We start from the raw sequence: 15940 nt of genomic DNA on the forward strand, positions 1-15940 counted from the left end.
GTTGGTAGTCCGGGTTTTCATATCGGGTTTCCAATATTTTGTTGGCTAAGGATACAACTCTACTATACTTCAGCACAACATTGTACCGCCACAATCAGACGCATATATTAGTTCTAACTAAAACGACAACTTATTTTATAAAAAAACCATAAAAAATGGCCGGGTGTCTCCCTAACCCTAGTGCAGTTGTTTCTTGCTAAAGAACTCATAATAATTTACAGTTGCAACTGTTTTCACGTTGCAATAGATTTAGAACCAAGATGTGACAAAGCACACGATCTGTATTGCAGCATACTAGTATGGACAAGGTTTATTAAGTGACGGGCACAAGGTACTACGCCATCATCTACCATTCGCATGTCACGACATTAGTTTGACACTCCGCAGAAGCAGGTCACCCTCTGAATCGAAGCCAACGACCTTCAGTGATTCGGCAACAGTCTACTGTTACACTGAAGGCACGACGACTACCTGGAGCTAGCTAGCCGCGCGTACGCCTTCAAGAGTAGAACTGGAATGTGGAGGCGTCCTGGATGATGCTCCTTAACCCGCCCATGGTGGAAACCAGCATCAGCAACACCCCAACGACGATGCACCCCTGCAGCAAAACCAATTGTCAAATAATTGACAAAACATATCCTGAACCCTCTCGCTCAATTCAGGTGTCCGGAGATGTGTACCCAGTTGGCGAACCACGACGCGCTGAACCTCCGAGGCTTCTTGATCTTCAGCCACAGGATGCAAGGGAGCTGCAGCAGCAAAAAAAGTCATGGAAGTTTAGCCCATAAACACGTCGAACATCGTGATCGGTGGCAAGGCGATGGGGCTTACGAAGAAGGAGGTGGGCGTGAACCCGAAGCCCCCGAAGAAGCCGAGGAGGTCGCCGAAGAACGGGAACGTCACGGCGACGAACAGCGTGAACGCTGCAACGACGTGGTATTCGATCAGTTCATGAACAGATTGATGTATGCATGCCGTTTCAACGATGTGATCGATTCATACCGACGTAGGTTGATCGAGCCACCAGACGGAGCAGCAGCCCCGGTGGAACCCTGAACCTCGTGGTCAGAAATGTTTCCGTGCTTTCGAATATTGGCATGGCGTATACCTGAAACGTTGCAGTGCAGTGGTAGTTAAGTTGGTCACTGGTCAGTTCCATGTTTCAGCCACTGGTGGCTCGGTGCTGCAGTCAACGTTCCAAAAAAACAGGTTCCATGATGCCGATGATCTCTAAAGCTCTGGATATCTTAGTAACTCCATTGTGCCATATTCTGTGACCACTACAGAAGGCTTTCTAGGAAATGGATGGGTTTTTTTGATGATTAACTCTGACCACTTTATGTTTTTGTAGGTTCATGTCATCCAATAGTATATGGCTTACCTGATAGCTCCCGACGACATGGATAACCACCATCATGTTGGCCGCGGCGACGAGCCAGGGCGGGCGCTCCAGCGCCACGAGCACGTTGTCGCTCACGTCCTGGCCGAACGTCCAGTACCCGATGAACGCCACGGGGAAGTAGCAGGCCGCGGTGACCATGTAGGCGGCGACGGTGCCCTTCCACATGGGCACCTTGGACGGCTTGGTGGGTGTGGACGGGATGGTGGCCTGGATCTCCAGGACGACGCCGTGCCCGGCGAATGCGAACGCCACCTGCCCCAGCGCGCTGCACACCCGGAACACCGAGTCCGCCGCCGTGCCGGCCTTGTACGCGTAGCTCACCCCGGCGACGGGGCCCTTGGCCAGGCACGCCGCCCACGAGATGGTGGAGTAGCTGAGGGACATGACGGCCGCGGCGAGGGAGATGGCGGTGATGGAGTTGAGGTCCCGCAGCTGGGAGAGCAGGAACTGGGAGGAGCCGAAGATGCAGATCCAGTAGGACTGGTGCAGGCGCGTGCAGCCCGGGCACACCGACTCGGCGAACTTCTGCAGGCAGTTGCCGCCGGTGACCATGTAGACGACGTCGCAGCCGAGCTGCACGATGAGCTGCTGCGGCACCACCACCCACAGGCCCAGCCGCGGGCCGAGCGCGTGCACGCCCAGGTCACGGTACCGGTCGAACCGCACGCCGGGCACGCACTCGTGGAGCTCGATCAGCAGCCGCAGCGTGTACAGCGTGATGCACCACGACACCAGCAGCGCCACTATCCCTGGCCCCCTGGACACGTACGATAACTGAATTTAGACGTACGTACCACTAGCTGTTAAGTGGTTTGGATCACACGGATGATGCAAACCTACCATCCGAGGTGAGCCATGGCGTAGGGCAGGCTGAGCACGCCGGCGCCGACCATCGCGGTGACATTGTGGAACGTCACGTACCACCATTTGGCACGGCGGGCCGTGCCGTCGTTCTCACCGTCGACCACCTGATGATCAAGAAAGAACCCCGGTAAGTTTGATGATAGAGCGACACACATGCATTCGTCAGATTAGATTGATGCATCGATGCAGATGCATCTGATACTATTACAAGGAAACTAAGTGGCCAAATCACCGAGTGGGTAAGCACTACGCTCCCAGACCTTAGGAAGAACGACTGAAGGCGAGCCCATGGTCAGCAAGCTCCGCACCCACCGGCTCTGTCACTGAACATACTACGCAACTTGGGAGTGGAGAGGGGGTATATTTATACCAGTATACTAGCTTAACCAGTGAGTGCTTGGCAGTATTAACATATGCTGGAAAAGAGCTCCAGAATTTCAGCGCTTGCAAGTTGCGACGGAGACGCAAAGTTCAATTAAGACAAAGATCATTAGTCAGTAAGAACAATGATCAGGTGCCGAAACAAAAGGAGCGGCGTCGGTTCACCGGGGAATAATCAAGACTTATCGCGGTTTCAGAAGAGGCTAGGAGAACAATCAAAGGAATCTCGGTGCGTTCAATTTCGGGCTAAGTCGATGTACAGAAATCCGTAAAGCGAGCATTTGATTTCTTGTGTGTTTGAGAGATGATGATTCGATGTCGTGTCAGTGGGTTATTTGGCCATATGGCGCACGAGAGGCGCTTTTTGTGGCTGCTTCACTCGAGTAAAGGCGTTCTCGCCGTCTAGATCCACGGGGACTGTGGCCGTGGAGAATTTCGGTAGTGGCCTAGCGATTTTGGTCGTACGATTTGTGGGTTTAGGTTAGGTACAAACACCTAAAGAGGAGGCACAACTCGGAGGAGCTTGGATATTGTTCTGGGGAGGGAGCCCCCCCTTGTTTTTTCCATGCACAGCACAAAAGGGGAACGAGATCCTCTAACATCACAAAAGGATGTTAGGAAGCTACAGTACCTTGACATCCCTTCTTCACATCCATATGATTAAGCCTAAAATGATTTGAATTAATTTACAAATTACAAATTTATTGTATACATTTACAAAAATTATGTACAAACAAAATTATAGTGCAATAAAATTAATTTTGGATTTTATTTTCTATGAACAGTAATTGAGCACATTATCTTTGCTAGAGTGCCCGTGACATCCCTTTTTCGTTTTGCACTGAGATTGCACTGTAGCTTTATGACATCCCTTCGTGATGTTAGAGGATCTATTCCCCACAAAAGGTGGTAGCACATCATTTTCAAGCACGAGCAGCGCATATTTGGAGTAGATCTTCACAAAAGATGAACATTTTGCGACGGTAGAAACCCAAGCTTTGCTTACTAATGATGAACTGTTACTGTTGTACAGAAAAGTGGTCAGAAATTCGACCCTCTTAGCTGATGAATGTTCGCTGGGTGCACTGGCGGAGCATCGGCGGGACCAAGAAGGGTAGTGCCAAGATAAGTTTGCCTAATGCTAAATGTTGACGTATAATGTGCTGCCTAGTCTCTTCCATCAGATCGGTCTTTTGATTGCATTGGCTAAAGCATGCACTTCCACGTGGTATCAAAGCCAAGAGATCTTGAGTTCAAAACCCAACTGGTGCAATTATATTGCAGCCCACTTTCGGTCCATGTTTAGGGCCTACCTAGTCAAACTCTCTACTAATCTTCCAGCTTCACTAATCTCCCTAGCACTTTTGGCACCCTATGCAATTTGCTTCATTTGCAAACCTTTCCCATGGCTTTTCCCATGGCTTTTAGTTTTAGGGGGGTTACATTTTCTTCAAACTAGTATGACAATTTTTCGAAGAGAATGCAATTTTTTTTCTGAAAAACCGTCATCATTTGATGATCCTAGGGCGTTTGCTGGGAGTTTTTTCTCGAAGAACGTTTGACAGTTAGCGTTACCATATAAATTACAATTAACACAACAATTTAGTTAAAAAAACACAGGTCCCATCTTGTCCCGAAAAAGAGTTGGGGTCTTTACAATTTTATGTTTTTTTATAGGTAGATGGAAAACGACATAGTGTGGAAATCCAATACTCAACTATGGGCGTTATTGTTGCATGTCGCTCATTGCGAGCAATACACGGCGCGCCACTCACGTCGTTAGTGCAAGATGGGCCTGGTCCGGCGACAAACCACACGTCTGTTTTCTTTTTCATTTCCTTTTTAAAGTCTAGTTCAATTTTGATTTAACAAAAAACATGAATACAAAAGAAAATTTTGAATTCAAAAAATGTTCATGAATTCAAAAATATTTGTGATTTTCGAAAAAACATGAAATTAAAAAAATGTTCACGAATTCAAAAAAAATTGTGAATTCAAAAACATTTCTGAATCAAAAAAGTTCATGATATTTAAAAATATTCACGAATTCAAAAATGGTCATGAATTCCAAAATCAATCATGAAAATAAAAAAATGTTCATCCAAATAAAAAATTGTGAACATTTTTTAAACCTCAATCTTTGTGGAAAATGCGAAGAGCTTTTAAAATTTATGAACATTTCTTGAAATTGTGGACAATTTATGGAATTCCGAGCAATTTTTGAAAACTTATTCCTTTTGAAAAAATTAAATTTCTAAAACCAGATATGACATAAAAGAAAAAAAGTTCAAGAACCTTCTAGAAGGTTCCTAACCAATCAGATTGTTTGTAACGGTTTTCTCGCCCGCTTTCCTAATGGGCCGGCCCATCTCCAACCATAGTGAACAATCGGAGGCTTAACGCTCACAACGACCGACACACCGTTTGTGACTCCAGTAGAGAGACTATTTTTTTAACCTTAGTTTTCTTCTACCATGTACAAAAGCCCAATAATATGTGCTTAAGAGGACTGAAATAGAAAACTTTTAGATATAGTAGTACTTTTCATTTTTCTCACCACCAATACTCCATTGATATATCAAAATTTAATTTCTTTCTCAAAAAGAAAAATCAAAGTCTTCACTTGTTTTTTAGGCTAATAAAATATTCACTCGTGAATAAAGTAGGGGCTGGTGATGGTTCATTTGCCTTCGGGACATACCTAAAGGAAAAACTATTGGATCGGCTTCCTCTTCTTTTTGACAGTAAGACTTCATCCATCGTGAAGGAGGAGCCTGCCTCCGACGACAATGGTGTCGGCTGGAAGGAGGCAAAGAGGAGATCAGACAAGAAGGCGATGCCGCTCCCCGATGCCTCAGACCATGGAGGAGAGCGAGGAGTGTCGGTGTCAAAACCGGCTGATCTCGGGTAGGGGGTCCCGAATTGTGCGTCTGAGGATCGAAGGTAACATGAGACAAAGAGGACACGATGTTTACCCAGGTTCGGGCCCTCTTGATGGAGGTAAAACCTTACTTCCTGCTTGATTGACTTTGATGAGTTAGGGGTTACAAGAGTTGATCTACCTCGAGATCGTAATGGCTAAACCCTAGCCGTCTAGCCAATATGAATTCTGATAGCCTCTACGGACTAAACCCTCCGGTTTATATAGACACCGGAGGGGCCCAGGGTAGTACAGAGTTGGTTTACAGAAGAAGGAAACTATTCATCCGGACGCCAATCTTGCCATCCACGCAAAGGAGAGTCCCATCCGGACACAGGGGAAAGCCTTCTACTCTTTATCTTCACGGCCCATCAGTCCGGCCCATGATACACGGGCTGGATACCTGAGGACCCCTTAATCCAGGACTCCCTCAGTAGCCCCCGAACTAGCCTTCAATAACGACATAGTATCTGGATTATGTCTTCGGCTTTGCAAGGCGGGTTCTTCATTATAGTTCGGACCAATGACAGTCCGGTCGTGACCTTGATGTTCCTGACTCTTATGCTTCATCCTTGTTGTCACTTCGATTTTCATGCGCCAAGTGAATACGAATGGTCCATGCTTTTTTGCAAACAGGCCCCTCACCACACTCGGATGGCATCTATATAAGGGGATGTATATCCCCTAATGCCATTTCACATCGCGCAAAAAGGAAAGCTGCCAAGTTTAGCCATGAACAAAGCCTTCCATCATGGCCAGTGCCCCAGGCTCCTCTTCGCGCCCCATGGCCCTCAAGAGGGTGATTGGCAGAGTTGCTACGTGCCTCATCTTCAGCTGAGCCGACTCCATACATAGGGCTACCTTCCCCTCGCGGATCTAGTCTCTGTTCGAGCAAGATTGGCCTCAATCGGCAACGATGTGATGGCAGCGAACTTCCCCAACCCCAATAAGGAGGAGAGGGTGTGCTTTGTCCCATTCCTGTTGCAGGGCCTAGGATTTCCAATCCATCCCTTTCTCATGGGTTTATTGGAGTTTTACGACATCCAACTGCACAACCTCACCCCATGTTCGATTCTACACATCTCAGGTTTCGTTGCCCTCTGCGAGGTATTCTTAGGTATCGAGGCCCATTATGAACTATGGAGAAAGTTCTTTTGCCTCGTTCCCCGCCATCGAGGAGGCTAAATATTTGAAGTGGGCGGTGTCGAGGTATGGCGTATAGCCGGATTTGGATACCTCATAGGAACTCCCAAAGAGGTATACCCGCAATGGTCTTCAGAATGGTTTTATATGGACGACGTCCCGCAGCCGGACCCAGTTCGGTGCGGTCTCCCTGAATTTTCTAGTGCTCCTTTAAAGAAGCGCCTCAACTGGCATCCCCGAAGTCCCAAGGAAGAAGATAGTGTGGAGATAAACAGGTTGGTCAGCAAGGTCAGGTTGCTAGCCCATACCGAGCTCTCGATAGTTGAGGTCATGGCTAGTGCAATAAAGAGGTGTGTCCTGAAGGAAATATGCCCTAGAGGCAATAATAAAGTTGTTATTTATATTTCCTTATATCATGATAAATGTTTATTATTCATGCTAGAATTGTATTAACTGGAAACTTAGTACATGTGTCAATACATAGACAAACAAAGTGTCACTAGTATGCCTCTACTTGACTAGCTCGTTGAATCAATGATGGTTATGTTTCCTGACCATAGACATGAGTTGTCATTTAATTAACGGGATCACATCATTAGAGAATGATTTGATTGACTTGACCCATCCGTTAGCTTAGCACGATGATCATTTTGTTTGTTGCTATTGCTTTCTCCATAACTTATACATGTTCCTATGACTATGAGATCATGCAACTCCCGAATACCGGAGGAACACTTAGTGTGCTATCAAACGTCACAACGTAACTAGGTGACTATAAAGATGATCTACAGGTGTCTCCGATGGTGTTTGTTGAGTTGACATAGATCGAGATTAGGATTTGTCACTCCGAGTATCGGAGAGGTATCTCTAGGCCCTCTCGGTAATGCACATCACTATAAGCCTTGCAAGAAATGTGACTAATGAGTTAGTTGCGGGATGATGCATTATGGAATGAGTAAAGAGACTTGCCGGTAATGAGATTGAACTAGGTATTGAGATACCAACGATCGAATCTCGGGCAAGTAACATACCGATGACAAAGGGAACAATGTATGTTGTTGTGCGGTTTGATCGATGAAGATCTTCATAGAAAATGTAGGAACCAATATGAGCATCCAGGTTCCACTATTGGTTATTGACTGCAGATGAGTCTCGGTTATGTCTACATAGTTCTCGAACCCGTAGGATCCACACGCTTAACGTTCGGTGACGATCGGTATTATGAGTTTATGTGTTTTAATGTACCGAAGGTAGTTCGGAGTCCCGGATAGGATCAGGGACATGACGAGGAGTCTCAAAATGGTCGAGACATAAAGATCAATATATTGGAAGCCTATATTTGGACATTGGAATGGTTTCGGATGAGTTCGGGCATTTTCCGGAGTACCGGGAGGTTACCGGAACCCCCGGGGAGTATATGGGACTTATTGGGCCTTAGTGGAATAGAGGAGAGGAAGGTAAAAGGCGGGAGGCGCGCCCCCCTAGCCCAATACGAATTGGGTGCCCCCCTTTCCTTTCCCCTCTCCTCCCCTTCCTTCTCTCCTACTCCTACTACTTGGAAGGGGGATCCTACTCCCGGTGGGAGTAGGACTCCCCTAGGGCGTGCCATAGAGGGCCGGTGTCGGTGTCAAAACCGGCGGATCTCGGGTAGGGGGTCCTGAACTGTGCTTCTAGGCCGGATGGTAACAGGAGACAAGGGACACGAAGTTTTACCCAGGTTCGGGCCCTCTTGATGGAGGTAAAACCCTACGTCCTGCTTGATTAATATTGATGATATGGGTGTTAGAAGAGTAGATCTACCACGAGATCAGAGAGGCTAAACCCTAGAAGCTAGCCTATGGTATGATTGTATGTTGTGATTGTTGTCCTACGGACTAAAACCCTTCGGTTTATATAGACACCGGAGAGGGTTAGGGTTACACAAGGCCGGTTACAAAGGAGGAGATATCCATATACGTATTGCCTAGCTTGCCTTCCATGCCAAGTAGAATCCCATCCAGACACGAGACGAAGTCTTCAATCTTGTATCTTCATAGTCTAACAGTCCGGCCAATGGAGATAGTCCGGCTATCCGGAGACCCCCTAATCCAGGACTCCCTCAGTAGCCCCCGGACCAGGCTTCCATGACGACGAGTCCGGCCCGCAGTATTATCTTCGGCATTGCAAGGCGGGTTCCTCTTCAAATTCTGTGTACCTGTCGAAATAATGTCCGGTTCCTTGTGACGGTTTGTACTCCTTGGCTTCTTCGCCCAATAATGGCTACTTTCCACGTGTCGAGCGAATGTGAAGAGCCAAGGTGTTTTCACATTTACCCCCTAGCTATGTAAATGAGCCGCCTATTTAAAAAGGCGAGGATTCAGATCCAAATCACATCATCCTCCCTTGCCGAGTCTTCATTGGAGCGTGCTTGACAAAGATCCATTCCATCATGGCCGGTCGACGCAGCTCCTCCTCTCGCACCCCTAGTTCCAAGCCTAGAGATTGGGAGAGATGTTCCATCCCGCACAGCAAATTGGTGATGCTTCAGTCTAAGGGATTTCTTCCCCGAGCGTACCTGGTCCCGGTTCGAGCCGGGCTTGCCACCTACAATGGCGGAGAGTAAGCGGAGAGCCGTCCCAATCCCTCCAAGGGAGAGCGGGGATGCCTTGTCCCTTACCTGGTAAGAGGGCTCGGATTCCCAATTCATCCGTTTCTCCGGGGGCTTCTGGAGTTCTATGGCCTCCAGCTGCACAATCTTACGCCTGCCTCCCTGCTGCATATCGCAGGATTGGTAGCCCTTTGCGAGTTATTTTTGGGTTGTGAGGCTCATTTCGCTCTGTGGAAGAAGCTGTTCTGCCTTGTGCCCTGTTCCAAGAAGGGATCAATATATCAAGTGGGCGGAGCCGAAGTGTGGCGTATCGCCGGGACCGGATACCTGTCCGGGACCCCGAAGAAGACGTCCGAAGACTGGCCTTCAGAATGGTTTTATATAGAAGATGTCCCCCTTCCGAACCCTATTCGGATCAGCCTTCCTGAGTTTGACAATGCCCCTTTGAAGAAGCGCCGGAGCTGGCGTCCACGGAGCTCCCTGGAGGAAGACGACAGGGACATTCTTTATCTGATGAGCCAGATAAGTTCTTCAGCTCGATCCGGATTGACCATGATCGAGGTCATGGCTATATGCATTATGCGGGGGGTGCAGCCGCTCCAGTACAGAGGCCACCCCATATGGGATTTCAACGGGGAGGATGACGCCACCCGCCACGGCCGCAAAGGGCCGGGATCGGCTGCTGATCTAATAAAGATCTTGTCCACTTTGTACAAGGGAGAAGATGAGGAATTCCTCTGTGTCAACCCGTAGGGCGGATTCTCCATGTACAATCCTCCGAGCAGGGTAAGCGGAGATTTTTTCTCGCCCATCCGTTTCGTATTCCCGTAGTTTAAGTATTCATTCTAGCGATTTCATCGCAGGAGCTGCGCCAGGCAGTAAAGGAGATAAACAACCCTCCTCCACAGCCCGAGGACCCTGGACGGTCCCTTGACCCGGCCTCCCAGGAGGATCCGGACATATCCGTGGAGCTGATCGACGGGGTATTTTACCAAGGGAGTAATGACAATACCTTGGTGGCCATTACGGCCGATTACCCTGGGCTAGTTCCAGCCTCACAGGTAACTGAGACCGAAGTTCCAGCACTTAAAAAGGGATCCATCCTTGTGCTCTTTTTTATTGCCGTATAACAGCCGTGTTTTGCAGGGGAGGTCCTCGGGGCAGAAGGCCGAGCCTGTGGCAACTAGCCAACAAGGGGCCGTTAGGTCAGGCAGGCTGAAAAGATCTGCAGTCCGGATTGAGGCACCGGCGCAACGGTATGGCGCGCCGTCTTTATTGCAAGACATTGTTTATAAAGGCATATTAATGCCCATGCCTTCTTTTCAGGAAAAAGAGCGCTCGCCGGACTATACCCGGAGAGGCTACCAACCACACCTCCACAAGCCAGGCTCCAAGGCCGGACTCAGGAGTTGGAACGAGTATAAGGCGTGCGCCGGGTGCTCCTCCGACAGAGGATACGGATAGACTGTCCGCCACCCATTCTGAGGTGGAAAGTGCCATGAACCATAGGCGTCGCCGGACTGTTCTTCGTGACGCTTGTTTCTCCCAAGAGGCTTTGGATGCCTTCAGCTCGGGAGATGCGCACCTCCGTGCCGCTCAAAATGGTCTAGCCAGAGCCACGGAGCAGTATGTAAAAGACATACGGGTGAGAAAATTTGATGATTATATATACCAGTAGCCCCTGAGACTTGAAACAATTAGGATAACTGATTTAAGGATCATTTGTTATGTAGGTTCTTACAGAAAAGAATACTCAACTGTCCTAGGAGCTGGAAGAGTGCAAAGCCCAACTTCAGGCCGCACTGTCCGCCGCAGGGGAGCCCAAAGAGACCCCCGCTGGTAACATATCCGTCAAATGATAAGTATCATATTAGAGTGCGGCTTTAAATGCAAATCTGACGATAAAATTGCAGATGACGTTGGAGTGAATCCGGATAAGCAGCACCTCATACGCCAGCTAAAGGATGGTGAGAGCGTGCTAACGAGGGTGAGGCAGGAGAAAAATGATCTCCAAGATGCCAACACCAAGCTGGGAGTGGAACTAAAAGATGTTCGTGCCCAACTGTCGGATTCTGTTAAAGAGAATCGGCGGCTTCGACGCGGCATATTTAGTAAGTGCTTGAACGAACTTTGAAAAAGAGTTCGGCGAGGAAGCTGGCTGACAGAGTTATGTCTGTAGGTATGCTAACAGGACGTCCTGCCGAGGAGATGCCTAGTTCAACGGGTGAAATTCTTCCCGAGCTCGCACAGTTGCACGAACAAGTTCGGCAGGTGATGCAAGGCGTCGCCCAGGCCTTGTGGCCGTCCGTCTCCATACCCGCAGGCCTTGGAGAGCTTACAGAAAAGCTGAAGGGAGCACGGCGGCGCTTTCGATTATGGAAGGTGTCGGCCTGCCGTCAGGGTGCCAGGGAAGCCTGGGCAATGGTGAAGACACGGTACACGAAGGCTGACCCGAACCACATGGCCGAAGTCGGACCTGTGGGGCCTGATGGCAAGGAGATCCCTGTGAGTTTAGTGTACGGCCAAGTAGAATTGGCCGCAAAGTATTCCCAACAGGACTGTAGACTAGACAGCCTATTGGATGGCATTGAAGAGGAATTCGACCAGTCAAATTGACTATGTAATTTTAAAGTGACATGTATGATGCCTTCTAGGCGGATTGTAGATCGTTTGTCGTGGCGGACCTTTTCGCTTCAACCTCGGGACCCGACAGTCCGGAGTGTATCCGAATACCCTCTCGGTTATGTAAGAACCGGGGCATGCGTGGAGACCAGGCGTAGGGGTCATAAGTGCTTTATCAGACAAGTGCCCAACTAGTTATGTTATATTACATGGGTAGTAAGAAACATCTTCCAGAGAGAATAGTTCCGCTAAGGGTTCCTTTCCCTGGGTAGGCATGCCCTAAAGTGCATGTCCAGCCTGCGACGAGAAGCGCAGAAAAAACATCTGGGGGCAGATATGGATAATAAATAAAAGTCATCTTTTGTTCACCGACCAAATATTCTCTTAAGAACGCTAGCTTTCGGCTTCACCCAGTCTGAGGTACACGTCCGGCTGACCCGGCGGTAACAATCGCAGAGGTGCTCCCTAGCCGAATTAACGGGAACGTAGGGCATAAATACAAGAGCCAGGCAACCCAGCTTGGCCAAAACTTAAGTCATATTGATGCATATAATGGTGAAAAAAGGTACATGCGGAAGTATAACGCATGTGTTGGGCGTGATGCCCAGGTAAATAATTTAAGCTTCTGTGAAAGAAGCCCCCAGGTGTAGAGAGTGCGGCTAGAACATCTGTAATGTACAAGTGAGGCACAAGGTGACCCTTGAAGGCCTAGAGGAATAAAAGAAAGAAAGGGAAACAAGATAGATGACGCATATGCAGAAAATGGACAAAGGGAGGGGACTAACATAAAGTCCGGTGCTAGGCGTAGAATCTTCGGAGCCTGGCTGCGTTCCATGGGTTCGGCTCGAGTCGACTAGTCGATGCATCCCGCAGTCGGTACGCTCCACCGGTCAGAACTTGGTCGATGATGAAGGGACCTTCCCATTTGGGCTCTAGCTTGTTCTTCTTCTTCTTATCCGGCAGCCGGAGAACTAGTTCGCCAACGTTATAAGTTTTGGCTCGTACTTCTCTGCTTTGGTATCTGCAAGCCTGTTGCTGGTAAAATGTGGAACGGGCTTTGGCTATGTCGCGCTCTTCCTCCAAGGTGTCCAGACTGTCCTGTCAATCGAGCTCGGCTTCTCTTTCTTCGTACATGCGCACTCGAGGTGAGTCATGAATTATGTCACAGGGCAGGACTGCCTCTGCGCCGTACACCATAAAAAATGGTGTGTATCCAGTACTACGATTTGGCGTGGTCCGTAGCCCCCAGAGTACGGAGTCGAGCTCCTCTACCCAGTGCGTGTCAGACTCTGTTAAGGAGCGCACTAGTCTGGGTTTAATGCCGCTCATTATAAGACCATTTGCTCGTTCGACTTGACCGTTGGTTTGTGGGTGGTAGACTGAAGCATAATCGAACTTGATGCCCATTTTGCTGCACCAGAGTTTTACCTCGTCGGCCGTGAAGTTTGTGCCGTTATCAGTGATGATGCTGTGAGGGACACCGTAGCGATGTACAACCCCGGATATGAAATCTATCACCGGTCCGGATTCGGCTGTTTTAACCGGTTTGGCCTCTATCCATTTGGTGAATTTATCCACCATGACTGTCGGTGTCAAAACCGGCAGATCTCGGGTAGGGGGTCCCGAACTGTGCGTCTAGGCCGGATGGTAACAGGAGGCAAGGAACACGATGTTTTACCCAGGTTCGGGCCCTCTTGATGGAGGTAAAACCCTATGTCCTGCTTGATTAATATTGATGATATGGGTAGTACAAGAGTAGATCTACCATGAGATCAAGGAGGCTAAACCCTAGAAGCTAGCCTATGGTATGATTGTTGTATGATGAAGTTGTCCTACGGACTAAAACCCTCCAGTTTATATAGACACCGGAGAGGGTTAGGGTTACACAAAGTCGGTTACAATGGTAGGAGATCTTGAATATCCGCATCGCCAAGCTTGCCTTCCACGCCAAGGAAAGTCCCATCCGGACACGGGACGAAGTCTTCAATCTTGTATCTTCATAGTCCTGGAGTCCGGCTGAAGGTATAGTCCGGCTACCCGAACACCCCCTAATCCAGGACTCCCTCAGTAGCCCCTGAACCAGGCTTCAATGACGACAAGTCCGGCGCGTAGATTGTCTTCAGCATTGCAAGGCGGGTTCCTCCTCCAAATTCTTCATAAAAGTTTGTAAACACCAAGAGTAGTGTCCGGCTCTGCAAAATAAGTTTCCATGTATTGCCACAGAGAGAATAATATTAACAAAAATCTAATCTGCTGACGTATTCCGCAGCGCGACATCACACTACAGCCAAGCCTTTATTCGAATCGTTTTCACTTTTCCACCTCAGCGTGTTTTGCGAGGCGGTTTCCTTGGCACGTCTTGTCAAAGCAAAGACGTGTCCCCCATTTACGGGATTCTCATCAATACGGACGTGGGTAACCCAACCGTGCCATTTATCACGGCGCTTGGGAGGCAAGCGAGTTTTACTAGGCTGGTGGGGAGCATAGTCGCATCCGCTCATATAAGGGGATAAGGATCCACCTTTTTACCTACGCCTTCTTCCTCCTTTGCCTACCCATCTTCTGCGCACCCGAGCTCCAGCGCCCAAGCCCGCACTTCCTACCTCAACCTTCTCCAACAATGTCCGGAGCGGTAGGCAAGTGGATGGTCTCCTCCGTCACGGAGGGCCATGTCAAAAGGCTAAGGAAGGACGGATACCTGTCCAAAGACATTGCGCACCGGCTTCCTGAGGAGGGGCAGCTTCTCCCCACCCCGAGGCCCCATGAGAGGGTAGTATTTCTTCCCCACTTCCTCCGCGGACTGGGTTTTCCTCTCCACCCATTTGTCCGCGGGCTCATGTTCTACTATGGCCTAGATTTCCACGATCTGGCCCCAAACTTCATCCTCAATATCTCGGCGTTTATCGTCGTGTGCGAGGCTTTCCTCTGCATCCGCCCCCATTTCGGCCTCTGGCTCAAGACCTTCAACGTCAAGCCAAAGGTGGTGCGCGGCAACCAGGCGGAGTGCGGAGGTGCCATGGTGGGCAAAATAGCCAACGTCCTATGGCTCGAGGGCTCCTTTGTGGAGACCTTGAAGGGGTGGTAGTCAGGATGGTTTTACATCACCGAGCCACGCGATCCGAAGTGGATCGCAGCCCCTGAATTCCGATCCGGACCCCTACGCGGCTCACGTCCTAGAAGGAGACGGGCTTGTCGTGGGGGGACGAAGAAGAGGTGACCGGACTACAAAAATGCATCCAGTCCCTGGTGAACAAGCAGCCCAAGCTTGTCAACGTAGTCCAGGTCATGCTCATCCGCCGGATCCTTCCATGTCAAGAACGGGACTTCAATTTGTGGGAGTTCAACCTGGCGCAACACCAAACTCTGAGCAGGCTCTTCGACACAACGTACGAAGATGTCTGGAAGGGGCTAACCAAAGGCGCCGAGGCTCCCAAATCCGCCTCCGAAGACCGCAGATTCAGCTCGCAGCGTCCTGCTGGCGAGGTAAAATATTTTCACCTTTTACAGGATGTTAAGTTTTCTTCATAGTTTGACTTTATGCGGGATCTAAACTCCCTCACCTTTGACAGGATTGGCAGGCGAAGTCCGGACTGATTAACTATCCGGCTCCCTTGCCGAAGACCCAGCCCCTGCTCTCCTAGTGAAGCTGCTGGTTCCGGCACCTTATGTGGTGCCGGAGAAGAAGGCCAAGAAGAAGAAGGCCACGGGGACTCGAAAGAGTTCCCGGCATATGGTGGTGTCGGACTCGTCGTCCGATGAGTCCGAGACGCACTCCTCCCGTGAAGATGAGGAGGAGGAAGAAGAAACCTCTCCCCTCCAGCGGGGGGAGGAAAGAAGAGGAAGGCCGCCCCAGTAGGGGAGGCCGACGGGTCCAAAAAGAGGAAAACCCCACCACCGGACTACGCCCCCGACGCCGACGAGGACGAAGAGGAGTGGCCGGACAGGGCCAAGCGTCCGGCGAAATCATAAGTGTTCGGATACCAGAGTAACTCATGATATTCCTTTTGTTGCACAGCTTTCC

General features: G+C 49.3%; 1 protein-coding gene across 1 annotated transcript; it reads right to left on the minus strand.

Annotated features, from left to right (window-relative positions):
• Window positions 1–214: 214 nt before the first annotated feature.
• LOC125541798 (lysine histidine transporter-like 6) lies at window positions 215–2659 on the minus strand. Its single transcript, XM_048705113.2, has 7 exons — window positions 2527–2659; window positions 2243–2370; window positions 1382–2159; window positions 1003–1108; window positions 832–923; window positions 681–749; window positions 215–598 (listed from the first exon to the last, which is right to left on the minus strand). Exons 1-7 carry the CDS (start codon window positions 2554–2556, stop codon window positions 500–502), a joined length of 1302 nt encoding a protein of 433 aa, XP_048561070.1. The 5' UTR covers window positions 2557–2659; the 3' UTR covers window positions 215–499.
• Window positions 2660–15940: the final 13281 nt, after the last annotated feature.

This window comes from Triticum urartu, chromosome 2A (assembly GCF_056163025.1).
Source record: "Triticum urartu cultivar PI428250 chromosome 2A, HENAU_Tu73, whole genome shotgun sequence".
NCBI lineage: Eukaryota > Viridiplantae > Streptophyta > Magnoliopsida > Poales > Poaceae > Triticum > Triticum urartu.